The sequence below is a fragment of the Cricetulus griseus genome (genome assembly GCF_003668045.3).
Source record: "Cricetulus griseus strain 17A/GY chromosome 1 unlocalized genomic scaffold, alternate assembly CriGri-PICRH-1.0 chr1_1, whole genome shotgun sequence".
Classification (NCBI taxonomy): domain Eukaryota; kingdom Metazoa; phylum Chordata; class Mammalia; order Rodentia; family Cricetidae; genus Cricetulus; species Cricetulus griseus.
Window position 1 is genome coordinate 189,124,297 of NW_023276807.1, and position 26,264 is coordinate 189,150,560.

General features: G+C 48.2%; 1 protein-coding gene across 3 annotated transcripts in view; it reads left to right on the forward strand.

Moving 5' to 3' along the window:
• Prkcd (protein kinase C delta) overlaps positions 1–12,024 on the forward strand; it is a 30,547-nt gene extending 18,523 nt beyond the window's left edge. The window contains exons 5-18 of one of the 3 annotated variants that reach the window (XM_027389581.2): positions 38–200; positions 294–325; positions 1,389–1,474; positions 1,682–1,811; positions 2,724–2,824; positions 4,076–4,250; positions 4,477–4,577; positions 4,683–4,856; positions 5,066–5,157; positions 5,696–5,758; positions 7,128–7,266; positions 7,360–7,548; positions 8,026–8,154; positions 11,378–12,024. In XM_027389581.2, coding sequence (XP_027245382.1) covers positions 38–200; positions 294–325; positions 1,389–1,474; positions 1,682–1,811; positions 2,724–2,824; positions 4,076–4,250; positions 4,477–4,577; positions 4,683–4,856; positions 5,066–5,157; positions 5,696–5,758; positions 7,128–7,266; positions 7,360–7,548; positions 8,026–8,154; positions 11,378–11,536 — 1,733 coding nt within the window. In that variant the 3' untranslated portion in view covers positions 11,537–12,024. The remainder of the gene's footprint in view (positions 1–37; positions 201–293; positions 326–1,388; positions 1,475–1,681; positions 1,812–2,723; positions 2,825–4,075; positions 4,251–4,476; positions 4,578–4,682; positions 4,857–5,065; positions 5,158–5,695; positions 5,759–7,127; positions 7,267–7,359; positions 7,549–8,025; positions 8,155–11,377) is intronic. The other 2 variants (XM_027389580.2, XM_027389582.2) reach the window with 2 other exon arrangements.
• Positions 12,025–26,264: the final 14,240 nt, after the last annotated feature.

The window sequence follows — 26,264 nt, forward strand, 5'->3', positions numbered from 1 at the left end:
ATAGACCCTGGGACTAACTTCACCCTATGGCTCATAGACTGCAAACAGTCTATGCGTAGCGAGGAGGAGGCCAAATTCCCAACCATGAACCGCCGTGGAGCCATTAAACAAGCCAAAATCCACTACATCAAGAACCACGAATTCATCGCCACCTTCTTTGGGCAGCCCACCTTCTGCTCTGTGTGCAAAGAGTTTGTCTGGTGAGGACTGGTGACACCTGTTGGGGGTGGCACATGAAGGAAGGGACCAAACTAGAGTGTCCTCACTCACTCTGCTGGGGCTTTGCCTTCCAGGGGCCTCAACAAGCAAGGCTACAAATGCCGGCGTAAGTCTTTCCTCTATTCAACATGTGCATGTGTGTGCATGCCATTGTTTGTATCCCTGGGTCTGGATAGCATGTCTGGACAAGAGCCCTGTGTACATGAGTGTGTGTGCTCAAGTCAGTCAGTGCCAGGCTGACTTGTTGCAGCTTGCCAGAACCAGTTCTGTGCATTCCTTCCCAACTCTGTGCAGGTTCTCGGGTTGTTGCCAAAAATAGGTTGTTGTAGAGATTTACACGGGGACACACACACACACACACACACACACACAGAGTCTCTGCCTCCAGGGGTGGGTGTGAGATCTTCACTAACATTCCCCTAACTGGTGTGCTTGTTGATGCAAGTGTCTCTGATGCCCAGGTGCAAGCACACCTTTCAGTGTGGAGCAAGCTCTGCAGACTGCAGGTGTGAGAAAGCCTAAGCTGCTTTACCATTTGCTCACTCTAAGGCCTTGGTCAAATTCCTTAACACTGGCCAAGTGCCTCTGCTTGATAGTCCATAAACTAAGGATAATAGAGTCAAGTGTGAAGACCCCCTGGGGTAAAATATGTAAGCTATATTTTAAGGGCTTAGCAGGTGATGAGCATTTGGTATAAGAAACCTATTGTCATGATTATGCAAGCTTTGTATGTATGTACAGGTGTCTTTGTACTGGGGCATGTCATGTGTACATGTGAAAGAGAGCTTACTTAGTAGCTATTTGCTGACCTGGAATAAAGAAATGGAAAGGAGGGGCTCTCTGGCCTTCATACATCCTCCCTTCTGCCCATCCCCACCCCTCCCTGCCCTACTCCTTCCTGGCCCAAGAGTCATTGAGCCTTCTCTATTTTCCACAACCCTTTAGATTGGCCCATCTCTTGCCCCGTGCTTTCTAGGCCCCTTCTGGAGGAGCTGGCTGGAGGAGGGAAAAATAAAGCCCTGGGCTGAGGCCTGTGTAGGGTGAGGGTGTGGGCGGCCAGTGAGAAGGCTGGCTTTGTGCAGAGGGCTATACTTGGCCAGCAATGCCAGCTCAGACTCTGCCTCTCTTGGTGCCTCCCCCTCCCTGTCCTGGGTCTGTGCCCCTTCAAGAATGCAATGCTGCCATCCACAAGAAATGCATTGACAAGATCATCGGCCGCTGCACTGGCACTGCCACCAATAGCCGGGACACCATCGTGAGCCGGGCCCATGGGATCTGGGGAGTGGTCAGATGGGGGGGCCTCTTTCTTCACTTCCTTTCTCCTTTCCTTGACTCTTCCCTGGGCTCCTTGGACTTTTGGGTTTCCCAGATCTTGGTGGAACCCTGTTATGGATCTAATGATGTACAGGGTTGGGGGAGAACTGATGTATGACTCCTGACCTGTAATACCCTTCCCCTCCAGTTCCAGAAAGAACGCTTCAACATTGACATGCCACACCGGTTCAAGGTTTACAACTACATGAGCCCCACCTTCTGTGACCATTGTGGCAGCTTGCTCTGGGGACTGGTGAAGCAGGGGTTAAAATGTGAAGGTGTGTACTACCCGGATTCCAGCTGTCCCCCAACCTCCAAAGCTCCAGTTCCCACCCTGATGCCTTCACCCCTTTCCCTCATATTTCAAAGGACTCTCATCTGTCTGCACTTCATTGGGGGGACTCCTCATTAAAGGAGGGCCCTCCTCACTGGCCTTCCTGACCGTTATGAGACCACAAGTCTCCATGCCTCCGAGCTGTATCCTCAAGTGTGCTGCTGGGGACTACTGTGGAGCATGTGACTGGAAGTGCTTAGCCAAGGCTTGCCACACACTAGTAGGCCCTGCTCCAGGCTTCCCTGTCCCAGGCTTCCCTTCAGGACCGTCTCAAGGCCTCGAGGAAAGCTGCCCATGTCACTTGGCCCAGATGTTGAAGGGGTTATAACTAGCTACCATTCTCTCTCCCTCTCCCTCCTTGTCCCCCTTCCTTTCCCTCTCTGTCTCCTTTCCCCCTTCCTCCCTGCCCTTCCCCCTCCCTTTCTTCTCTCTCTTTCTCTTCCTCCCACCCTTCCTCTTTTTTCCCTCTTTCTCCTTTTTCCCTCCTTGCCTCCCTCTTCCTCTTTCCCTGGTCTCTCCTCTCTTTCTATCTTTGACCTCAGACTCACACTGTAGCCCAGGCTGACCTGGATCAGTGTAGCTGAGGCTGGCCTCAAATGCAGAGCAGTCCTGTTGCCTCAGCTTCCCAGTTGCTGGTATTATGGGTATCCGTTACTGCATCCAGATGTTTTCTTCTTTATTTAAACCATGAAGTATACAAAATGCTTATGATTGCTTCAGATGCCCTCACCCCTGAAAGGTCTGAAAGGTCTGAAAGGTCCTCCTATCTCCCCGCCTCCCTCTCCTTCCCTGTCCCCCTCCCTTCCTGCTCGTTTATGAGACCTAACAGTGGTGGCCCTGCTTCTGCCTCTTGCAGACTGTGGCATGAATGTGCACCACAAGTGCCGAGAGAAGGTGGCCAACCTATGTGGCATCAACCAGAAGCTCTTGGCTGAGGCCTTGAACCAAGTGAGCCAGGTAGGCAGGGGCAGTGGGATCTGGACATAGGGCAGTGCAAGCAGAGGGTTTCGGGGCTCACAGAATGCCTGGGGGGCCCTAAGGTGGGTAAGGCCTTAATTCATTGATGAATTAAGGTGGCAGAGAGGTGGCCTTGTTATCTTGGGAAGTTCATCATCCAGCCAGTTCTTTACCTGAGGTGAGATGGCAACTGCAGAGTTGAGTGTTGGGACATTTTGAACAAGGACGAGGTCTATGTTATACGCGTAATGTATGGTGTATTGTGTGGTATGTGTGGTGTATCTGATATGTGTAGTGTGGGTGTTGCGTATGTGGTATTTATTTGGTATGTAGTGTGTGTGTCCAGAATGTGTTATCTGTGGTTGGGTGGTATATATAGAATATGTGGTATGTGCATAGTATATATGGTTTGTTTACATGGTGTGCATTGTGTATTTGGTATGTTATATGTAGGAGTGGGTGGCATGTGGAGTGTGTGTTGTGTATACATGTCCTCTGTGCTGTACATGCATAATATATATGATATGTGTACGTGTATACAGTGTGTGAATGCAATGTGTGGTGGGTGGATAAGAATGGGGTTCTTATGGTGTGTGTGTATTTAGATGTGACTGGAACTTAAGGGATAATACAAAACTTTAGAGTAAAACTCTAGGGCCAGAAATGAAGTTAGTGGCTGGCAAGATGTTTCAGTGGGTAATGGTGCTTTCCACACAGCCTGATAGCCTGAGTTCCTTCCGTAAAACATGCAGAATCATTGAGAAACATCCCATAGGTTGTCCTGTGACATCTGCATGTGTGCACATGCATATGCATGTCTACATACACATATACACAAGGAAATGTAAACAATTTTTGACAAAATTAAACATTTATTAAATGCTTAGGAAGGTCGGGCGTTGGTGGTGCACACCTTTAATCCTAGCACTCGGGAGGCAGAGGTAGGCGGATCTCTGTGAATTAGAGGCCAGCCTGGTCTCCGGAGTGAGTGCCAGGACAGGCTCCAAAGCTACACAGAGAAACCCTGTCTCGAAAAACCAAAAAAAAAAAAAAAAAATGCTTAGGAAGTTATGATTCAGTTCACTAAATTTCTGTGCCTTTCAGATCACAAGACCAGAAGAAGGGAGGAATATGGCCTGGGAGTCCTGGGCTCCACCCTTCTGACACCAGTGGAATTGAGGGGGATATTGTGGCCTAGGAGTTCTGAAAGTGGTCTTACCATTTGGCTTCCTTCTTATGCCCTTTCCCTAGAGATCTTCACGGAAGCTGGACTCGGGATTGCCAGAGAGTTTTGGAATATACCAGGGATTCGAGAAGAAGATGACAATTTCTGGGGATGACGCCCCAGGTGAAGCTGGGTCACATATCCCCTTTAAAGCTCCCATTCCCCAAAAGGGCAAACAAAGGGGCCGGTCTTCCTTGCTGCGTGAGTCCTGGGATGAGGTACTGAGCCCCTTTCTCTCCGACCCCTTCCCCAGCCCACCCTTGGGACTCCAGTAAGTCTTTCTGTCTAGTAAGTTCTGGGAAGAGGTCCTACCCATGGGAAGTGAGCCCCTTCTCTCTACTCTTGAGACCCTTGCCTAGCCCACTCCTGCCCCCTGGGAAGGGAGTCATGTAGCCCCGAGACCTTAGTCTCTTTATCTCTCTAACAGACAACAACGGGACCTATGGCAAGATCTGGGAGGGTAGCACCCGGTGCAGCATTGATCGCTTCGTCTTCCACAAAGTGCTAGGCAAGGGCAGCTTTGGCAAGGTGAGAGCAGCCTGAGGGCCAGTGTTCAGGTGTTTCCTGTTACACACCAGAAGCTGGGTGCTGGTAACCTCCAGGGCCTTTGCTCAGCATCCTGCCCATCGCTAGGTACTGCTTGCGGAGCTAAAGGGCAAAGACCAGTTCTTTGCGGTCAAGTGCCTGAAGAAGGACGTGGTGTTGATCGACGATGATGTGGAGTGCACCATGGTGGAGAAGCGGGTGCTGGCACTCGCCTGGGAGAATCCCTTTCTCACCCACCTCTTCTGTACCTTCCAGACCAAGGTTTTTGGCCTTTCCCTGCCATTGCCTGTGCCCCGACCCCATCATTCCCCCACAGTGGAGCTGTGTCTGTTACAGTCATACCTCCTAAGCTGTCAACCTCAGCCCAGATTCTATGCTCTCTACATCCTGTTGGGGCTCTGTGATCTTTTGCAAGGGTACCTCCTTCTTGTCACTTTTATCTCTGCTTATCCCTTCTCTCCTACCCCCAGGACCACCTGTTCTTTGTGATGGAGTTCCTCAATGGAGGTGACCTGATGTACCACATTCAGGACAAAGGCCGCTTCGAACTCTACCGGGCTACGTATGTGAGGGCCCTGTGTGAGGAGAGGGACTTTGGCTTGAGTGTACTGCCAGTCTGCCCTATATCCTTCTTCCCCCACCCCCCGCTGGAAAAGCTTGAGTCAGGACAGAGCTGGCACTGGGGAGACTTGGGACACTGGGAAGCAAGCTCTGGCTATGGGGCCAGCACAGGTACCCTAGGTCCTGTCTTCTCTTTGGGCCTAGCCAGAACAGCAGAATAGACAGTGCTCTGTACTCCATGGACCCTGGTGGGTGGCCCCGGGACTACAGCACTGATACCTTCAAGTGTTTGTATACCCCTCAACAAGTGGCATGTATTTGTACATGTGTGTCAACAGAAATGTCCTCCTACAACAGAACATCCAGTTATTTAGCTTTCCCTTCAAATTTGCTGCCTGGGCTTCCCGCCCCCACTTACCTGATAAAAAATGTGCTTGGTTAGGCCCATAGCATTGGTAGAGTTATTTACAGCATTTTCTGTTCTGAAGTGGGGTGATGGGACTGGTGGGCAAAATCCTGGAACATTGTCTCTTGCTCAGGTTTTATGCAGCTGAGATCATTTGCGGGCTACAGTTTCTACACAGCAAAGGCATCATTTACAGGTATTAGTGGTACTGGGGCCCTGGGGACTTCTGGGAATGGTGGTGCCTGGCTGGATCACAGTTCTGGCACTACTTAAAGTGAGTGAGTGTTTGGCTGAGTATTTGCCTAAACCCCTAACTTGGTGCAAGAATCTTCCTGTTCCTTCAGCTGAAGCTGGTGCAGCTCCAGGAGCTGAGAACTCACTGCCCATACTCACTGCTGTTGGAAGAGGGCAGCACTGGCAAATACAGCAGTCTCCCTACTTGATGCTCATCATTCTCACTCTGAAGCCCCCAACTGAGCATTCTTAAGATTTCATCAATGTGAATTGCTTCCTTAAGTCTTCATCTAATACATTATGCTCCACCCTATGTGGAATGCCATACACTCACCAGAAGGGTTGAGGCTGCACTCTATCCTGATGTGGAATGGGACTAAGCTATTTATCAAGCAGGAACTAACCTGTGGAGCCAAGCTGTGATTTTACACCTCTGTAATCCCAGCACCTGGGAGGTGGAGGCAGGCAGATCTCTGTGAGTTTGAGGGCAGCCTGGGCTACATAGGACATCCAGAGCCACATTGGGAGACTTTGTCTCAAACAAAAATGAATTAAAAAGCAGCCTGGGCTGCATATTGAGACCCTATCTCATAAAAGAAAAGAAAAATCAACCAAGCCAGGTCATGTGACAGTGTGTATCAAATACTGGTATTCCAGCTTTCTGGGGTGGGAGTGAGGAGCTGGAGAGACAGCATTTAGAGCACCTGCTGCTCTGGTGAGGTTGGGTTCTTAGCATCCATATCCAGTGGCTCACAACTGCTTATAGCTCTAGTTCTAGGGATCTGACGCCCTCTTCTGGCCTCTGTGGCCACCTACACTCACGTGCACTTACCCACCCACAGATATACATACATAATGTGTAAATAAAAAAATAGTAATAAATTAAAAGTGGGAGTGAGATACATATTCCAATTTGCTTGTCCGTGCCTAGAATCATGGGAGGCTGTCTGGTGGTTGAAATAGACATAAACCTTGTACTGTTTATACATTCTATTACTTGTCCCCATTCCAATGACTAATAAGGTCCCTGCCCTTGTTGAGTCAGATAAACCTGAGCTGGGTAGAAGGGGGGATGGGGTATATCTGCCATCCAGTTAGGTGACAAGAGGCAAGTGGTATCAGTACCTCTGAGCTTCACTCAGGGCTTCAGGCAGTGGGATATTGTATGCCCCACCTTTAGCACAGTGGGTGGCTGCCAGAAGGCACCTGTATTTAGCAGACTGAGCTCCCCTTTCTCTTTTATGTTCTCTTGTGCTCTGAGGGAAATCCAACAAGGCCAGGGAGGATCAGAACTGGCACCCAGGGATATTCTGGTCCTTTCCTTTCTTCAGGGACCTCAAGCTGGACAATGTGATGCTGGACCGGGATGGCCACATCAAGATAGCTGATTTTGGGATGTGCAAAGAGAATATATTTGGGGAGAACCGGGCCTGCACCTTCTGTGGCACCCCTGATTACATCGCCCCTGAGGTGAGTAGTTATCTCTCACTCAGCTGTGCTTTGGGCCATGGAGGCTCTTCCTGAAGAAGGCTGGTACCCTACTCTGACCACTGTTGCCCCCAGATCCTGCAGGGCCTGAAGTACACATTCTCTGTGGACTGGTGGTCCTTTGGGGTCCTCCTCTATGAGATGCTTATTGGCCAGTCCCCCTTCCATGGTGATGATGAGGATGAACTCTTTGAGTCTATCCGGGTGGACACACCACACTATCCCCGCTGGATCACCAAGGAGTCGAAGGACATCATGGAAAAGGTAGGCCTGGCTGATACCTGGCTTTGGGGTTTCAGGAGAGCCTGTCTCTAGAATAGTGCCTCTCTGGGGCTCTATGCCTGACTTATCCCAAGTCTTGGTCTGTCTCTGTTCCCAGGCACTCCTTTCTGAGTCCCTTGTCTGGAATCAACAGGGTGTGGTGACTAAGGGGTCAGGAGACAGACAGACCTGAGGCCAAGTCCTGGCTGTGTCTGTGACTAGCTGATGACCTTGGGTGGGTCACTTAGCTTCTCTGTCCTTATCTTCAAACTGCCTCAGAGTTGATAGAAGCACACAGAAACTCATAACACTCAGCACCTAGGCAGACAGTGAGTGTCAGTAAAACATAAGAGCTTTGCCCTCAGCTCCAGTTCCTAGGCTGAGCCTGTCCAGCCTTGGGGCCCTTGGGCCATTAGCAGTGTGCAAAAACTCCAGTTTCCCATGGCCCTGAGTCCTGACCAAGGCCCCTGTGGATTGCAGCTGTTCGAGAGGGAGCCAGGCAAGAGGCTAGGAGTGACAGGAAACATCAGGATTCACCCCTTTTTCAAGACTATCAACTGGTGCCTGCTAGAGAAGCGGAAGGTGGAGCCGCCCTTCAAGCCCAAAGTGGTATGTCACCTGACCCCTGCTCCAAGCCTGGTCCCTCTCTTGCCTGCCCACTTCCTGCATCACTCCCATATTCGCCCCCTTCCTTTTCCAGCAAGCTTGCTTCCTGTCCTCCCCTGGCTTGCTGTCCCCAGCCTCTGCTCTTGTATTCTCACCATCTCAGTCCAACTCCAGCAGTCACTCAACGGATGTTTGGAACTGTGGACTCAGGGTCTTGAGCTGGGGAATATAATTCAGTGGTGGAGCACTTAACCTTGTATGTACAAGGCTGTAGGCTTGATCCTTGGCACCACCAAATAAGAAGCAGAAGCAGAAACAGGCAGGTCTGATCGAGCTTAGCTGTAATCCTTGTACTCGGGAGGCAGAAGAGGAGAGTGACCACAAGTTTAAGGCCAGCCTAATCTTCCTAGCTAGCCAGGGCTGTGTAGTGGGACCCTGTTTCAGAGCAACAACAAAGAAGTGATGTAGTGGAGGCAGTAGTGGTGCCAGTGGTGAGGCACCTGGTGCTGAGGTAAGAGATCATTGTCAGTCCAGGTAAACCGGGGCTGCGTGGCGAGATACTGTCCAAGAGAGACATGACCTCACTGTGTTGTTCAGTCTGACTCAGAACTCCTGGACTTAAGCACCTCTTACAGGGCACACCACCACATAGGCCATCTTGTAACTAACTTCTTCAATACTCTGTGCTCTGGAAACTGTGTTTTGGCCACCAGAGTTAGGGCTTCATCTCCACCTTCCATCCATCTTCTCATCAGTCACATCCATTTTCCAATTCATACTGGACATGCTAGGTCCTTGTTGGGTGCAAAGCACTGTACTGGCCTTTGGTAAAGTAAGAAAAAGCCCTAGAGGTAGAGGAGCCCAGACAAGACATTTGTACACTGGTGACAATCTGTGATAGAAGACAACAGTATAGGAGATGTCAGAGGGCACAAATCTCTGGGTTGCTCTGGGGAGGGTATATCAGTAGGAGCCTGGGATGCAGGGAGCAGAGTGGTCTGAAAGGCTGCTTGGAAGAACTGCTATGTGTGAGTAAGGCTTGGGATGTTAGACCAGACAGAGGGCAGCTAGAGGGCATTCCTGGTAGTGGGCGATGGTTGCATCAAGGCCCCAGATCCTCAGAGGCCACTGGAACTGGTTGAGATAAGAAGTGGATTGCAGCCGGGCGTTGGTGGCTCACGCCTTTAATCCCAGCACTCAGGAGGCAAAGACAGGCGGATCTCTGTGAGGCCAGCCTGGTCTCCAGAGCGAGCGCCAGGATAGGCTCCAAAGCTTCACAGAGAAACCCTGTCTCGAAAAACAAAAACAAAAAACAAATAAAGAAGTGGATTGCATCACTGGGAAGTTGGAACTTGCTGGGTGTGATGATGTACACGTGTAATCCTAGCACTCAGGTAGACATAGGAGGTTCTCAGCTTCAAGCCCAGGATACACAGCATGATCCTCTTTTAAAAGAGAAGTTTAGGGTACAGTGTCCCTTTTGTGATCACAGCTCTTCTCTGGCAGCCTTTCTCCGGCTACCTTTCTGTCCTCTGCTGGCACATACAGTTCCCACTGGGTAGTCTCTTTTGCATGCCCCACATTTGTGCTTTGAGTCAGCAGGACACTTTCCCTTGTGGATCTCATATTCAGAGGCTCCTTGAGCAGGATGACAAGTTTTCCAGCTGTAAAAGCAGTACATGGCTCTTGCTACTGAGAGAAGTTTTTTCTGCACACACTAGTCAGGTGTGATATCCCACTGGGGGCAGGCCAGGCATGGTGAGCAGGGCAGTGGGCTCTCACGCCAAGAATGGGCCTGCCAGGAAGTGAGCCCAAGGGCTCAGTGGCAGAGTGCTCCCCAAATAAAAGTAAAATTAAAAAAAAAAAAAAGCTAGGCATGGTAGCACATAACTGTAACCCCAGCCCTTGGGAAGTGTTAACAGGAAAATCATGGGTTCAAGGTCAGCCTCAGATGCATGAGACTTGGTCTTGGAAGAACAAAAACAAAATAAAAACCCAGTTCCAATCTTTCACCATCAAACCTCAGGCCACAGAGCAAGGACTAATGTCTCTGAGCCCTTTTACTGCAAATAGAATGGTACCCTTTCTTTATCTGGGATTGTGATATGGGGTAAGATGAAAGGACCCCTCTAACCCACCAGTTTTCAAAAGCAGTTGGAAATCTGAATTTCTATATGAAAAGTATTGCTTCAGATTCTATCAAAATGCAGCACTGAGGGCCAGGCATGTAGTTCAATTGTGAAGCACTTGCTTCATTCACGCAAGGCCCTGGATGTGAGTCCCAGCCATTTACCAAACAAAACCAGTGCCTTCTAGTTCACTTTGGCCCAAGACTTGTTCCTGTCTTACCTAGTCCTTAGGGGCAGTGAATTAGGAACTTTTCTCATAAACAGCCAGAGAGTAAATGTTTGAGCTTTGCAGGCCAAGCCGTCTCAATGCAGCCATGCTCCATGTGTCAACAATGAGTGTGGTTGAACCGTCATAAAGGTTGATTTGTGGGCACAGAAATTTGCATTTGACTTCATTTCCATATGACATTGGATATCCTTTTAATTCTCCCCCTCCAGCCATTTAAAATCACAGAGGCTAGAGCTGGGGGTGATACTTGGTAGTGATGCCAACACTTGGGAGGCTGAGGCAGGAGAATCATGAATTTGTTGGGAGCCTGGGCTACATAATAAGACTTTGTTTCAAAAACACCAAAACCAAAACCAACTAAACAAAAATAGCAAGAGCTATTCTTAGTTTATAGGCCCCATTAAAAATAGAGCAGGAGCTGGGGGTTGGTGGTGCATGCCTTTAATCCCAGCACTTGGGAAGCAGAGGCAGGTGGATCTCTGTGAGTTTGAGGCCAGCCTGGTCTCCAGAGATAGTGCCAGGATAGGCTCCAAGGCTACACAGAGAAACCCTGTCTCGAAAAACCAAAAAAAAAAAAAAAAAAAATAGAGCAGGAGACATGTGGCCCATAGGCTATAGTTCACTGGGCCCTGTTCTGGAGGATGTCCCCTGACTTTACTAACCCCAGTGCTCCCCACCTGCCTTCCTCATTCCCCTATGGTGGGACAGCCCTTAGGTGACCAGTGACATCCTCTTTCCCGATTAAGCAGACTGCCCTGGCTTGCCCCTAACCAGGGCCCCAGAGGCCTGGGTGCCTGTCATGCCTTTGAAGGCAGACCTTGGAGACACCCTGGTGGTCACACTCACCTACCGCTGCTTCTGCTTACAGAAATCCTCTGCAGACTATAGCAACTTTGACCAAGAGTTCCTGAGTGAGAAACCCCGCCTTTCATACAGTGACAAGAACCTCATCGAGTCTATGGACCAGGCAGCCTTCCATGGCTTCTCCTTTGTAAATCCCAAATTTGAGCAGCTCCTGGACAAGTGAGATCCCAGACCTACTTTCTGTGCCAACAGAACAGGCCCGTCTACCCTGATTCTCATCCGCATGCCCATGCCCAGCAGCAGATGACTGGGTGATTGCTGCTGCCGCCCCCTTACCCTCAGAAGGTTCAGCTCTTGTTGGCTGGGCTCAAAGTACCTTCCTCTGTGAACTGTTTGTGAATTTGCTTTCCCTTTGCCTTCAGAGGGATACTGTAAATCCTGTGTTTCATTACTTGAATGTAGTTATTGAAATATATATTATATATATGCACATATATATAATAGGCTGTATATATTGCTCAGTATAGAAAGCATGTAGGAGACTGGCAATGTGTTGACCTTTTTTTAAAAAAACATATGTATATGTATGTATATGCATATATATATATATATATATATATATATATATGATCAAAACAGAAAAAAACGCACAAGCTGGCTGGCTGAACCACAAGGTTCTTTTATGTATGTCTAAATAAACACTGAATGGTACCAACCTGACTGTGGGGACATTTATGTCCCAGGAAGCTGGTGGCAGGTGCTCTCACTACTGATGATGGCAGTCACAGACCCCTGGGTCTTCATGCAAATGTGTTTGTATTTGGGGGTTTCCTTTTACTCCAGGGCCCTGGGACTGCAGGAACCTCGGGTGTCTCTATGGGTTTATGGTAGAAGGTGAGACTGGCTTCAATCTTGTTGCTGTGAAGAGAGGGTCAGTCCAGAAGTTCAGAGAAGCTGAAAGCCAGGCCTGAAAGCTGGAGCAGAGGCTTAGAGCTGGGAGTGTGTCTCAGAGCTGGAGTGCTTGCTTAGCATGCATAAAACTGTGGTGTGGGTTCCATCTCCCGCTCAGTCACTATACACACACAGACACGAGCATGGGCGCGTGTGCATACACAAACACACACACTGACAGTAAATGTAAAAATGGGCATGAGGTATGTAGTTCAATTGGTGGAGTACTTGCCTAACCTTCATGTGAAGTCCTATCCCCAGCAGTGTATAAACCTGACATTTGGAAAGTGAAAGCAGGATGATCAGGACTTCAAGATTTATTCTCAGCCACACAGCGGGTTTTGAGGCCAGCCTGGGCTATAAGAAACCCTGTTTTAATAATAATTTTTAAAAGATTTAGAGATGTAACCCAATCACAAAAAGACAAACATGGTATGTACTCTTATGTGGATTTTCGACATAGAGTAAAGGATTACCAGCCTACAATCCAAACTGCCAGAGAAGCTAGTAAACAAGGAGGACCCTAAGAGAGACATACATGGTCCCGTGGAGAAGGGGAAAGGGCCAAGATCTCCTGAGCAAATTGAGAGCACGGGAAGAGGGGGAAGGGAGCTAGGAGAATAAGAAGGGAAGAAGAGGAGGGATGCAGAGGACATGAGGGAGCAGGAAGGTTGAGTCAGGGGAAGAATAGAAGACAACAAAAATGGAGAGACCATAATAGAGGGAGACATTTTAGGTTTACAGAGAAATCAGGCACTAGGGAAATGTCTGGAGATCTACAAAGATGACACCAGCTAACAATCTAAGCAACAGAGGAGAGGCTACCTTAAATGCCCTCCCCTGATAATGAGATTGATGACTGACTTATATGCCACCCGGTAGCCCTCATCCAGCAGCTGGTGGAAGTAGAAGCCAATACCCACAACTTATCACTGAACTGAACTGGAATCCAGATGCAGAGAAGGACGAGTGAAGAGCAAAGGGGTCCAGAGAAGGCTGGTGAAACCCACAGAATCAGCTGACCTGAACATTGGGGAACTCTTGCTCCCCAGACTGATAGCTGGGGTACCAGCATGGGACTGATCCAGACCCCAGGAACATGGATTTCATTGAGGAAACCTCGGAAATCTACAGGACCTCCTGTAGTAGTTCAGTACTTATCCGTAGCCTAGGTGTGGACTTTGGGAGCCCATCCCACATAGAGGATTACTCCCTGAGACACATGGGGGTGGGCCTAGGCCCTATCCCAAAGGATACGATAGACTCTGATGACACCCTAAGGAAGGCCTCACCATCCAGGGGTAGCAGAAAGGGTATGTGATAGGTAGGGTTTTAGTTGGGGGGGTTGGTAGGGGAGGATGGGAAGGAGAAGGGAACTGGGATTGTCATGTAAAACTTGTTTCTAATTCAAAAAAAATCTGAAAAAAAAAAAAAGATTTTAGAGGCTGGCCCCAGATTAGGCAGAAAGACAAAGAAAGAAAACAAAGCTTTTAAGTATATTTGCATTCAAATCTCAAAAAGTAGCTGTCCAACAAATGTCATGCCACTTGATTGTTTTAAACCTCAGTGTCCTCATCTGTGAAATGGAGACAGGATAAGGAAGTGACAGCCGTAACTACATATCTTTTTGTTTTGTTTTTGTTTTTGAGAGTGTCTATGTAGTCCTGACTGCCCTCAAGTTTGCTATGTAGACCATGCTGGCCTCAAACTCAGAGATCCTCCTGCCTCTGCCTTCTGGGATTAAAGGTGTGCACCATGATGCCTAGTTGGACCTGTATATCTTATTATTGCTTATCTTCATTCTTGGAAGATAACCCAGCATCTAAGTTCTAGAATTATATCCACAAGAGTCCTTGCCAACCTGGAGGAGAGGGGAGGGGTCTGGATGGAGCGGCCAGGCATGGTCTAGTTAGCTGACCACACTGACTGCACAGTCCAGGAGCCTGGCTCCAGGACACAGCACCTGGTGGCTGCCTGTGAGCCAGTGCGGCCTGGGTATGCAGGGGTCTCGACTGGGCTCCCTTTACTGCCTCCATTCCTCCCATTCTAGAAGCTTCCTGTCTGTCCCTACCTCCCTCCTGCCTGCTGCCTGGAGCACAGGTCTCAGACACGACCCTCCCTTAGGCCCCTCTGGTCCAGCCCCTGGGGCCCAGCTGGCTCTTTGTCCTGGAGGTGGATGAGGTAGTCCTAGTGCCTGATTGGCTGGTCCTGTAGCCATGCTGCCGACTGCCAGCAGTTCATTCTTCTGGGCTGAGGTATAAATTTCCACAGCCTGGGAAGGCAGGATGGGCTGGAGCTGACCCAGAGAGAGGGCTATGGGGATGGAAGTGTGGTTTTGTCCTCTCTCCATTCTCAGGAAGCACTCCTGTCTCCCACTGTACATGTGCACGGCCAGCCTGGACACTGGGAGCAATGACAGTCATCACCCTTAGACTCACAGACACAATGTGACATAGGGTGTGCTGGAGAACACTGAGATAATAGAAGCAAAAACTTGGTGCTTCGGGTCCCAAGTCTCTTCCTACTACAACATGCAAAGGCCTCCAGAACCCCCACGAGGACACCAAAGTGATGATATTTATGTTTAGGGCCACCTGCCATCCTGCAGCTCTAAGTCAGAACCTTGTATACAGCATTGCATCCAAAGATGCAACCCCTCCTCTGTGGGTTCAGACAGTCTGGAGCTGCTGGAAGCCTAAAGTTTGAGTTTCACTGTGCTGTCCACACACTGGATCAGTTTCTGGCCAATCTCAGTCTCCTCACCTGTAGCATAGAACCACTAATCCATGCCACCTTGTGGAGCAGCTGGTTCAGGAAGGTTTCATACAGGGCCAATGCCTGATGGCCTCGTAGCTCAGTCTAGGTCTGTGGGACCTGCCTCAGGAAGCCTGATCCCCCTATGGGAAGTGGCTCTCAAGGACACTCACTGCCTGATTACCTGGAAGGACACATGTCTCTAGACCTGTTCCCAGCTTTTGAGTAGGTGCCAGGCCTGGCCTGTGGTATAAGGAAATATGTGTCATGCTAGACTCAAAGCCCACTTTTCCTGGCATCTAGGGCCTCGAAGAAAGCAGGTTGCCCTTTCCCTTGCCAAGTGGGTATGCAAGCAGCAGGAAGCTCAGTTGTCAGTGTAAAGGACAGAACAAGTACCCTACTGCAGGACAGATAGACACAGATGCTCTGAAGCCTGGGAACAGGAGCCACAAATTGCCCTGGTTTCAATGCTGTGTGTCCTAGTGACCCCAGCAAGTGACTTCATCTCCCAGAGACTCACTTTCATTTCTTCCACTGGAAAATGGGGCTGGCCATGATATTGCTGCTGGCTGTGATGACACAATGGTGTTTATATGTATTGCATAGACTCAGCTTAGTAAACATCAGCCAGTGTGCCCCGCCCTTCAGTGGGAAGAAATATTCCACTCCACCCTGGACTCCAGGGGCTTCTGACTGGACTGCAGGTAGGCAGCTAATATATAGCCACCCGATCACTCAATGCTCCCCCTTCAGAGAGGGGTACTCAAGAACCTCATGCCCAGACTTGCCAGGGTGTCACTTCTGTGTGTATTAACTGGAGGAAGCTGGAAGTGAGCCTGGGCATTTAAGGACTCACTTAAGTGTTTTCCTGACAAGCGCAGGGCCGAGAGGGTGCAAAAAGAGCTCAGTAGAGAACTAGTGCTTCAATGGGATCCACCTTATTGTTTCCACACATTTACTTTTAAATATATTTTTATTTTTAGCCAGGTGTGGAAGCCCATGCCTTTAACTCTGTGAGTTGGAAGCCAATCTGGTCTACAAAGCCAGTTCCAGGGCAGCCAGAGCTGTTACATAGAGAAACCCTGTCTCAAAACAACAACAAATGTGTGTGTGTGTGTGTGTGTGTGTGTGTGTGTGTGTGTGTGTGTGTGTGTAGGTACCATCAGAGACCAGAGAAGTCAGATCCTGTGGGGCTGGAATTACAGGGAGTTGTGAGCCACCTATTGCAGGTGATGGGAACCAAACTCTGGTTCTCTTAACCATTGAGCCTCCCCTCTAGTCCCAGATGTGCCTGTTTTGAGGGTACTGGCATCTGGGGGTACAGGACAGAGCTATGGAAATGAAAGATACACAAGTGAGTGAATGAATGTGTGGATGGATGAATGGATGGATGGAAGGACCAGCCAGACTCTAAGTGTCTTTTAGGCCACTTGGAATTTAAGTGTCTGTCAAGCATATGCTCTGGAATCCAGGATACATCAGCAATGCATAGTGATAAAAGGTATGTCTTCCATAACAAGTTCTAAGCAGGATTCTCACTCCTGGCTGAACCCTGGAGCCCCAGGTCTGTGTACATTGTGATCTTGAAGGAGCCCCAGACAGCACATTTTGAAAGCTCTCTGATGCTTATGTGTGTCAGGATGGAGAGCCAGTTAGGCAAGGTGAGAATCTGCATATTTCCCAGTGAAACTAGGCAAAGCTGCTCAGAAAAGCCGCACCTTGGAAATTGAAGTCACCTGCCAGCATTGCCAGGCAAGCCCTTGTGTGGAGGAGGCTCAGATCTCTAGCCTCTGGAGTACTGCTGTGTCTAGGACCTCAAGCAGAAAAATTGGTGGGTCTGTGAGGTGGCCATTTGGCAGGGCTGCATTGCCTACTGCCTGGCTGGACTACATTGCCCCCTGGTGGATGCTATCTAGAGGACGCTGCAGGGACACAGACTCGTCCACTCAGTCTTTCTGCCAGGGACCATGCTGAACACTTCCTCATTTTAAACTGTCAGTCTCTGGGCTAGAGAGATGGCTCAGTGGTTAAGAGCACTGGTTGTTCGATTCCCAGCAGCCATATGGTGGCTCACAACCATCTGTAAGGAGATCTGGTGCCCTCTTCTGGCCTGGGTACATGCAGACTGAACACTGTGTACATAATAAATAAATAAATCTTTAAAAATAAGTAAACTGTTAGTCTCTAGTAAACTGTTACTCTCTGCTGGAGACCCAGAAATGCAGAGGCAATACATCTTACATCCTTATGAATAAATGAACTACTGATCCAGTGGGGAGGGCCACATCATTAATAGATTCCAACAAGAGGAAATAAGGCAAGTGGTGCTGCACACACGCCTTTAATCCCAGCACTCAGGAGGCAAAGGCAGGCAGATCTCTGTGTTCCAAGCCAGCCTGGTCTACAGAGCAAGCTCCAGGACAGGCTCCAAAGCAATACAGAGGAAACCCTGTCTCGAACAACCAAAAAAAGAGGAAATAAGGGTGTGTTCAGTATTTTCCAGGGTGAGAAGGGCTCAGAGGGCTCCAGGACTTCCCATGGCTGCCTCACTTTAGCAGGACTCCCTTCTACAGCTCTGGATGGGACCTCTGGACCCCGCCCTCCCCATGACTGTGCCTAGCAGATGACCTTGGATGACTGCTCATGAGGCTGGATACCTGGGTTTGGTCTTCTGAATCCTGACCACCAACCAAGGAGAGAGAATATCACATACAAGATCTAAAAACAAAGGAGACCAAGGACAAAGAAAGGCTCCCAAAATGAGGAGCCTGGCCAGAGTCTCCATGACCCGATGGCACCAGATTTCTGAGGTCCTAGGCTTTCTCTGAGTCCCTTCATCTGATCAACTTCAACCCTCCACAGCTATAGTCTTGGTGATTTCAGTCTTTGAAACTTGTGTTCCTAAATCAGGCTTTTTAAGTGGGCCTTAGAGGAGCCACGGTTTCCTCCCTCTGCCTGTGTTAAATACATACTCAGCCCTGACATTTGCTGCTCAGCCCACGTTAAGTGCTGCACAAAGGCCAAGGCCCTGTGGGAATGAACTTTTCTCTTCTGGAAGGCCTGTTGGAGCCAATCTTTTTCCTGATTTCACTTGGGATAGTGGACACACGTGCTGCGGGTGGCAATGGTGTACCTGCTGTGTGCCAGGAGCTCCACAGGTATCCCTCAGAGCCTTTGCTCAGCAGGTACGAAGAGTTTGCCTGACATACACTGTATATGACCCACAGCTGACAATGCCACTATGTCAAGCACTGTTCTTCTTCCCTGTGTTGTGCCCTGTAATTAATCTTCACAACAGCCCCTGAGGAAATGGCTGTTAAGCCCTACACTTCACCAGTGAGTCAGCAGAGGGTCTGGAGAATGAAGGATTTGCCCCATAGCTCTGGAAGGCTCCTTGGAGTCTGTGACTTGGTTCCCTTGTCATGCTTTCTTTGGCAATGAGCATAATTGCTCACAGCCTGCTACGTTTGCTCAACTCTAGTCAGGAGGAGAACGGGAAGATGCCCTTTCCTGGTCCACAGAGGTCCCGAGAAGAGAGAGAATGAGCAGGAATTGCAGAGGATGGCTAGGAGAGGCTACATCGTGGCTTGGCCCTGGAAAGCACTTGAAGATTATAGATCCCTAGTATCTATAATCTTTGTGGATTCACAATTTGGTAACTAGCCAAAGGGGAAAGGGGTGGTGTTAGACCAGGATTTCTTGAGTAGGCAGTCACAGCGACACAGGGAACAGTCAGATATGTCCCCAACATACCACTTCCTGTAGGTCCGAAGCCTGGCTCCTCTCTGCCCTCTGCAGGTTCACAGACAGCACAGTGAGTCTAGATCACAGCTAGAGGTCAGAAAAATGTGTCCAAATGAGCTTGGGTAAGTGAGTGAGAGCACAGAACTTAGCAACAGAGAACTTCTTTCATATAGGCATGCTCTGCCCTCACTCTGCTCTCTCCCCTTATTGTGCTAGAAGGAGGCAGCAGGCGGAAGCAGAGGAACATTACAGTGGCAGGTGATCCACCTCTACCCTCAGTAAGTGATGTTCTTCAGCGGGTGTGGTAGAGGCTCACTGTCCTAGCAGAGGCTTGGAAACTAGTTCAGGGCAAGGCAGCTGCAGGAGACCCCAACATATTAGACACCTGCCAGCAACAGCTCAGCAAGGCTTCTCTAAGCCACTTCCTGGCTTTTAAATGCTGGGTTCAGAAGGGAGCCAATCAGACACACTTAGCCTCAATAGTGCGTCAAAAACACATTTCACAAAATAGGTTTGGTTAGCTTAATTGTTCTTGAATATCCTGTTTGGAAACAAGGTTTCATGTTTCAAATTTTTAAAAGGTATCTTCAGACTGGCTCAGGTATATCAATAGCTTAGGAGTAAAGCTGTTGACAATGGACCCATACTCAACCTCCACCTGGCATGTCCAGGAATTAGCAATGCTGATAGTCGAACTGTAGAACAGAGGCTTAGAGGAGAATCTGTCTCCACCTGCTTGCGCCGTTCTGAGTGTAAGACCCTGGCAGGTTCCTTGGTGCTGTTGTTTGGGTCTTAAGTAATCTCCAAAAGTTCCTGTGGAGTTCTGTTTCTTTAAAAGTTATGTTGATTTGTTTGCGTATGCATGTTAATGTGTTCTTGGCATGCCTGTGGGCATGAGAGTACAACTTAAGAGGGTCGGTTCTTTCTTTCTACCATTTGGGTTCCAAGGACATAACTCATGTCATTAGTCTTGGTAGCAAGTACCCTTATCTGCTTAGTCATCTTGCAGGCCTTTTCTTTCTTTTTAAAATCTACCCCCCTGCCCCCCGTGTGTGTGTGAGTGTGTGTGTGTGTGTGTGTGTGTGTGTGTGTGTGTGCGCGCGCACAAGTGCTCATATATGTTCAGGTCCCCATGGTGTGGCATTGGATCCCCTTGAGCTGTGGTTACAGGCACTTGTGAGCTGTCTGATGTGGGTGCTAGGAAATGAACTCAGGCCCTCTACAACAGTAGCAAGCACCTTTAACCTCTGAGGTATCTCTGAAACTCTTCCTCCTCCTTCCCTTCCTCCTCCTCCTCCCCCTCCTCTGAGACAGTCAAAGGCTGTCTCATACAGCCCAGGATGGCCCCAAACTCACAATCCTCTTGACCCATCCTCGAAAATGCTGGGATGACAGGTGCAGGCACCTGCCTAGTTCCCTATGCTCATGGTTTGGCTCCAGATTTTGGAGTTATGGGAAGTTAGTGGATCTTTAAGAGGTGGTCCTATTAAAAGGAAGTGAGGTCACTGAACATGTGCTCTTAAAAGAGCTATTAGGACCTCGCCCCTTCCTATTTCTGTTTTCAGCCACCATGAAGTGAACAGACCTCTTATACCAAGCACTTCTGCCATGAGGTAGTCACACCACAGACCAAAGCAAAAACAGCTAGATGACCCATGGACAAGCCTCTTGGATCCTCAGTGTTCTCAACCATATCATGTACACAATAGTGCCAACTGTGTGGGGGTTATTACCAGTTACTACAGAAAATTCTTCATGCTGCTAGAGATCTAGTCTGTGCTCTAGAAATATTAAACTGGTCTTATTCTTTTTTTTTTTTTTTCTTTTGAGACAAAGTGTCTCTGTGTAGCCCCAGCTATCCTGGAACTCACTCTGTAGACCAGCCTGGCCTCTAACTCAAAACTCAGATATCCACCTGCCTCTGCCTCCCAAATGCTGCAATTAAAGGCCTCCACCACCACTGGGCTGGCTGGCTGGCTTTATTCTTAACTCAGTGAGCATTTTAAGTGTTTTCAAATGTGTTTCCAGCTAAATATGCATAAATGTAAGGTATGGCTGGGCTTGGTAATGCTAGGAATCCTGTGCAGGGGGTGGGGAGGGATACTTTCCAGGCACAGCAACAGGGTGAGGATCCAAGGTCTGTCATCTTGCCACCGAACCCTCACCCCCCAACCCTGTGGACTTGGGGCCATCAGCCAGCTCTACTGTAGGAAAACAAGTGCCCGAGGCTGATAGGAAAAGCAAACATCCCATGTGGCTTTAAATTATGAGGAAGAAAATTTGAATGTCAAATGTCCCAGTTCTTGGCACAATTTAAAACAAAGTGATATGAAGGGTGGTAATTACCATCGTCACAAAACTCTACCACAAGTGGCAGCAGCAGTAAGAGCAAGTGATGCCTGTGGTGTGGCTCCATTTCTGCCCTTGTTTGGTCTCATGACCCATGCAAAACTCTTGTCCCTTCTTCACTCTCAGGACTTTCTGCTCCTGTTCCGAGAGCAGCCTGGTGGGCCAGCCTGGTGGCACAGGTTGCTACAATGTTTCTTGAACAGTGTCTGAAGGCAAAGCCTGTGCTAGAGGATTCCCTGGTGCAGGAGGGGTCGTGACCCTGAAGGGAAGCACAGACTTACTGATTGCCATCTTGGTCTTGAGCACTTCGTAAGCACAGACAGCTTGTGCTGCACAGGAAGGAGGGAAATGGGCAGATAAGGAGCAGGCCTCCAGGTCTCTGGGAAGGCAGGTATGTAAGCAGAGGATTACAGCATGGCGGATTTGTGAGCATGAAGATGTGCTAGCTTTTCCTACGTGGGCACCAGCAACCAAAGAAGGTCCCCTGGAAAATGATATAGCTTACTGCTGATACCCCAAAATAAGTAAATCCCACAGTGGGATGTTTTAAGTCTGGTAACACCAAGTACTGGTGGGACAGTGGGAATAGAAACTGGCCTCATTTCCCACTGAAAGCAATTTGGCACCATCACTGGAGCGTGCCCCACCCTACCCCCAGTGACTCCATTCAGAGACAGGTTGGTGGTTGCCTGCAGCACCTCACAGGCAAAAATGCTTGTGGCCAATTTTGAGATCCAAGGACCAAGGAAGCCTCTTGTTTTAATTCCACTAACACCCCATCCTCTATTAAAGGAATGGTTCATACCTGTAATCTGGGAGCTGTGAATCTCAGTCCAGCCTGTACTACATAGAGAAACTGTGTGACACAAGCCTAACCTCCCCAAAAACATTTTTAAAGGGAAAAAGGGAATAAGAAGGAAAGGGGGTGCACTATGAAGCCCTTCCCCCCACTCCTCCACTTGTTCCACCTCCCTTTTCTAGAAGGGTATCATTCAGTAGCCCAGGCTGACTTCAAGCCTGTGATCCTGCAGCCTTGACCTCCTGCATGCTGAGAACAATTCAAATAATTCCATATGGCTTGTGAGACCACCTGTGAAGCTTGGACTAATGCAGACTCTAGATTAGGGCCCTATATGGATTCTGGCTCTAGAGGTGAAGGAGGAGACCTGAGAGTCTGAGGGAACCTCAAGGCATGGACTTCCATCAGTAACACTTTATTTATTAAAACAGAGGGTGTGGTTCCATGGGAGGTGACTTGAGCAAAGCAAGGCCCTGGGGTCTAGTCTAGAAGAGTGGAGCATGCAAGGAAAGATATGAGAATTTCACCCCAGAGCACAGTGGTAGGACTATAAATGCTTATTTTAGTGTCTGTGCTTCTCTGTGTTCAAAAGGGCTCAGCTTTAAAAGTGCTTTTTAAAGAACAGGCGTTCTAATTCTTGACCTGCCAGCTGGCTACCCAGGTCCTTTTATGATGGTTCCATACAGAGCACTTTTGATCCATGTATTTTTCTTTGTGGATGTGTCATTTCCAAGTTTTGAAACATTAAAAAGAATGAGTAAGAGAGAGGCTGAATCCAGGAAAGCAGCCAGGGGCAGGGAAGTTACAGCAGTAGAAAGGCCTGGGGGCCTTGGATGTATAGTGTGACAATGTGAATGTGTGGTTCCTGAAGATGTATTGGTCCTGTACCCTTTCCCCATTATTGAGTGGGGTGCTGGCACTGATGGTACAGGCCTGGCAGTCCTATTTCAACCCTAGCTGAAGGAGATCTGACAGGTTTAAATTACCAGAGTGGTTAAACCAACACTTGGGGTGGTAAGAGATGGGCGTTGTGACCTACAGGTAGTGGGAATTATGAACCTGGCACTTCTGACTAGAGGTGGTGACCATGCTCACATGAGAGCTCAGCTTCTGCAGCAGTGGCCTCATTACTCACCTGGGGACTGAGGGCAAGCATGCCCCAGCTGCCTGTCCTGTGCCAATTCAAAGGTCTGCTCCAAGGCTTATGCAAAACTGGAGGAGATCAACACCCCAGGGGTTAATGGACAAGTGAAGATTTTCCCAGGAAAGCAAACAGCAAACTTCAACAGAAGAGGCTACAGCAGAATGTATTATGTGTCTGTGATGTTTCTTGAGGTGAAGAGAAAGTGACCCCTTGCACGGGCCTTCTTCACAGGTAGAGGGGAAGGGATCTAGACATTAAGGGAGATGGTGGCTCTTTCTGACAAATAAAATTGTCAAGCAAACTTTCAGATACTGAAAAACTTATAATGATTGTTCCAGATCAAGAAATAAAACACAGGGCTGGAGAGATGGCTCAGGGGTCAAGAGCACTGGTTGCTCTTCCAGAGGTCCTGAGTTCAATTCCCAGCAACTACATGGTGGATCACAACCATCTATAGTGGGATCTGATGCCCTCTTCTGGCATAAAGGCATGCATGCAGATAAAGAAAAAAAAGGTAAGAAATAAAACACTGGAGATGTAATTGCAACCCCTTTAACCCATTCAAAATTCCCGCCCAGCTCCAGCCCCAGGACACGCCTCATTTCCTCCTTTACCAAGAGGCCAGCACCTGCTTTTAGTCTGTGGGGCGTGTCTCTGTCTATAGGCCCCAGGCTTTCCCTAGCCTGAGCTTCGTGACTTTTCCAGGGGGAACGTGAACAAACACCTACTCACTTCAGATAGGACCCTGACAGACCAAAGAAATGATTCCACCCAAGTCTACCCTGATGAACTCATGAGTTTATTGGGGTCACTGCAGGAGCATGGTGACTCAAAGTCAGCTGTGTCACCAACATCCCATCTCAGCATGACTCACCCAAGCCGTATCCCTGAAGTTACCTATGGAATACTTGGTGACTCCACGGAAGAGACGCTCCCTCTGCAGTTTGTGCTTGTGTAACTTGGGGAGGGGCCTTGTGAGTCCTATGAGTCCCTGGGCTTCCAGAGAGCCTTCTAAATGTTCTGAGTTTTCCTAGCCTCCTCAGTTCCTATGCCTTTGACACTTCACTCAGAGGTGAAACAGCACAGCATCACAGTCTAGAGTAGCATGTCTCAACCTGTGGGTCACAGCCCCTCACACAGGGTCGCCTAAGGCCATTGGAAAACAGGTATTTACATTATGGTTCATAAGAGTAGAAAAATAACAGTTATGAAGTATCAGTGAAAATAATTTTATGGTTGGGGGTCACCATGACATGAGGAACTGTATTAAAAGGTCACAGCATTAGGAAGGTTGGGAACTATAGGATCATTTCACATTATTTTTTTCTTTTGTTCTTCGAGACAGGGTTTCTCTGTGTAGCCCTGGCTGCCCTGTAGACCAGACTGGCCTTGAACTCAGAGATCCACCTTTCTCTGCCTCCTGGTGGTGGGATTAAAGGTGTGCACCACCACTGCCTGGCTCATTTCACATTATTTTATACTTATTTATTTATTTATGTATTTATTATGTGTGTGTATGTGTGTGGCTGCATGTGTCACAGTTTGAGTATGGAGGTCAGAGGACAACTTGCAGGAGTCAGTTCTCTTCTTCAACTATATGGTTTGTGGGGATTGAACTCAGGTCTTCAGAATGGGGATAAGTGCCTTTACCCCCTGAGCTATTTCATCCCACCACACTCATTATTTTTTTATTTAATATATTTTCAAGTATCATATAAATAATGCTGCAGCCAGGCAGTGGTAGCGCACTCCTTTAGTCATAGCACTCCAGAGGCAGAGGCAGGCAGATCTATGTGAGTTCAAGGCCATCCTGGTCTACAGAGTGAGTTCTAGGACAGTCAAGGTTACACAGAGAAACCCTGTCTTGGAAAAACATGAACAAATAAATAAATGATGCTTGTATGCATTCTACCTCTAGCCTATGGAGTAGAGACATGCTTCACACTCTAAAGCAGGCATTGTCTTCTGTACATTGGTCTTTTCTAAGCCCACTCACTAAATCACTTTCTTCCCTTGCTTGCTTCTTTCTCAATAGTTTTAATGAGAAATACCATATAATCCACCCACTTAAGGTTCCCAGTTTCGAGCTGGGTGGTGGTGCACACCTTTGATCTCAGCACTTTCCAGGCATAAGCAGGTGTATCTCTGGGAGTTCCAGCCTAGCCTGGTCTACAGAGCCAGTCTAGGACAGCCAGGACTGCATAAAGAGACCCTGTCTCAAAGAGACAAAAAAAAATATTTTGGGACTGGAGAGATGTGTCAGCCCTCTTTTGACCTCTGTGGGCACCAGGCAGGCATATACATACATACATACATACATACATACATACATACATACATAGACAGACAGACAGACAAAACACTCATGCACATAAAATAAAATAAATCTGACCAAAAAATGCGTCTAAAGAGTCGGCTCAATGGCAAGAGCACTTGTTACTCTTGTAGAGGATATAGGTTCATTCCTAGCAACTATATAGTGACTCACTGAAGTCCCAGTGTATCCAAAGCCCTTTTCTGACCTTTGAGGGCACCAGGCACATATGTGATACACATACATACATACATACATACATACATGCATACATACATACATACGCACATACATACATGTAGACAAAGCACTTATTCACATAAAATAAATCTTGAAGGTTTAAAAAGTCCCCAATCTAATAACTTTTACTCTAGTCAGAGTTGTATGCACATCACCACAGTTATAAAACATTTCTATCGCCAAAATGTAAACCCATACGCTTTCACCATTACCCTCCAAGCCCCATACTCCTAGAACTAGGCAACCACTGATTTATCTTCTGTATCTCCAGATACGCCTGTCTGGAACATCTCAAACAACACACCACTTTTCTGTGTGACTAATTAAATACATTCCTTGCCATGGTTCTATGGTGTTCCACCATATAAGCTTACCACAGTTTATTTATTCAGTAAAAAAAAAAAAATGTGAAATTCTTTCAGCCAAGGTGGAATTAAAGAGATCATATTTACTTTTCTTCCTGGAAGGAACAAACAAACATTAAAAAGCATGGAAAAATGTAAGAAACAACACTTCTAAACACACCCAGTGTTAAGCTACCAAGGCCAGTGTTATTTGAGAGAGCAGAGACAACCTCATGGTCACCCCAGCCTCACTGTTTGTCAGTGGTCTCAGGGCTGTGAACAAGGAAGAGAACCACAGACAGCAGTGTAGCT